We start from the raw sequence: 2500 nt of genomic DNA, 5'->3' as shown, positions 1-2500 counted from the left end.
TATAGATATATCCATCCATATATAGATACATCCATACATAGATATATCCATATATATATATAGATATATCCATATATAGATATATCCATATATATATAGATATATCCATATATATATATCCATATATATATATCCATATATATATATATCCATATATATATATCCATATATATATATCCATATATATATATCCATATATATATATATATATCCATATATATATCCATATATATATATATATCTCCATATATATGGATATATATATATCCATATATATATATATCTCCATATATATGGATATATATATATGGATATATATATATGGATATATATATGGATATATATCTATATGGATATATATATTTATATGGATATATATATTTATATGATATATATATATATATATATATATGGATATATATATATGTATATATGGATATATACATGTACGTGTATATATACGGATATATACATGTACGTGTATATATACGGATATATACATGTACGTGTATATATACGGATATATACATGTACGTGTATATGTACGTGTATATATACGGATATATACATGTACGTGTATATATACGGATATATACATGTACGTGTATATATACGGATATATACATGTACGTGTATATATACGGATATATACATGTACGTGTATATATACGGATATATACATGTACGTGTATATATACGGATATATACATGTACGTGTATATATACGGATATATACATGTACGTGTATATATACGGATATATGTGGATATATATATTTATATATATTAATATATATATATATGGATATATATATATGGATATATATATATTTATATATATATATGGATATATATATATTTATATACATATATCCATATATATATATTTATATATATATATGAATATATATATATTTATATATATATGGATATATATATATTTATATATATATGGATATATATATTTATATATATATGGATATATATATATATTTATATATATATGGATATATATATACATATGGATATATATATATATATACATATGGATATATATATATATATATACATATGGTTATATATGTACATATGGTTATATATATACATATGGATATATATATGGATATATATATATGGATATATAAATATATGGATATGGATATATATATGGATATGGATATATAAATATATGGATATGGATATATATATGGATATGGATATATATATAGATATATATATGTATATGGATATATATATATGGATATGAATATATATATGGATATGGATATATATATGGATATGGATATATATATGGATATGGATATATATATATATGGATATGGATATATATGGATATATATATGGATATGGACATATATATGGATATATATGGATATGGATATATATATAGATATATATATGGATATATATATGGATATATATATATGGATATGGATATATATATATATATGGATATGGATATATATATATGGATATGGATATATATATATGGATATATATATGGATATGGATATATATATGGATATGGATATATATATGGATATGGATATGGATATATATATATGGATATGGATATAGATATATATATGGATATGGATATATATATATATGGATATGGATATAGATATATATGGATATGGATATGTATATATATGGATATGGATATGTATATATATGGATATGGATATGTATATATATGGATATGGATATGTATATATATGGATATGGATATGTATATATATGGATATGGATATGGATATGTATATATATGGATATGGATATGTATATATATGTATATGGATATGTATATATATGGATATATATATATTTATATATACGGATATATATATATGGATATATATATATATGGATATGTATATATATGGATATATATGGATATATATATATGGATATATATATGGATATGGATATATATATATGGATATGGATATGTATATACATATATGGATATGTATATACATATATGGATATATATATGGATATGGATATATATATGGATATATATATGGATATGGATATATATATATGGATATGGATGTTTATATATGGATATGGATATATATATGGATATATATGTATATATGTATATATTTATGTATGTATATATGTATATTTGTATCTTGTTCTTACTTTTACATATAATTTGTTGTGTGTTAAATTCATTTGCTATTGTTGTATCTGTCAGCTTATTTTTGTTTTTTCAATATCGTTAGATGTTTGCCAGAGTTTAAAGGTTGGAAGTTTTGAAAATAAGGGATAGGAAATATTTTATTTGGATTTATTGAGACAACTTTTAGTTATAACTTATTTAGAGGCATGCAGGTGTTCAATAGGAAATAATGAAGTTAACTTGCTTAGAATTTGGGATTATCTTTGCCTCCATAATTTTTGTATTAAAACTGATAGCCTATTTGAAGTTCCTGCATATTTTACCTATACTTGGTTTTTGTTTCTTAGAA

The 2500-nt window shown here is 19.8% G+C and overlaps 1 protein-coding gene across 5 annotated transcripts in view; it reads left to right on the top strand.

Moving 5' to 3' along the window:
• The window catches only part of LOC125047554 (threonine--tRNA ligase 1, cytoplasmic-like), a 21186-nt gene that overhangs the window by 10216 nt on the left and 8470 nt on the right, over positions 1-2500 (top strand). For 2 of the 5 annotated variants that reach the window (XM_047645846.1, XM_047645831.1), the window contains exon 2: positions 2499-2500. This exon is cut by the window's right edge and continues 374 nt beyond it. The exons of the other annotated variants lie outside the window; for them this stretch is intronic. Coding sequence is in view for 1 of the 2 variants with exons in the window: in XM_047645831.1 (XP_047501787.1) it covers positions 2499-2500 (2 nt within the window). In the remaining variant the exon portion in view is untranslated. The remainder of the gene's footprint in view (positions 1-2498) is intronic. 5 annotated transcript variants of the gene reach the window in all.

The sequence above is a fragment of the Penaeus chinensis genome, chromosome 4 (assembly GCF_019202785.1).
Source record: "Penaeus chinensis breed Huanghai No. 1 chromosome 4, ASM1920278v2, whole genome shotgun sequence".
Classification (NCBI taxonomy): Eukaryota; Metazoa; Arthropoda; class Malacostraca; order Decapoda; family Penaeidae; genus Penaeus; species Penaeus chinensis.
The sequence above is the reverse complement of the archived record's forward strand: the minus strand, read 5'-3'. Positions and strand labels throughout refer to the sequence as shown.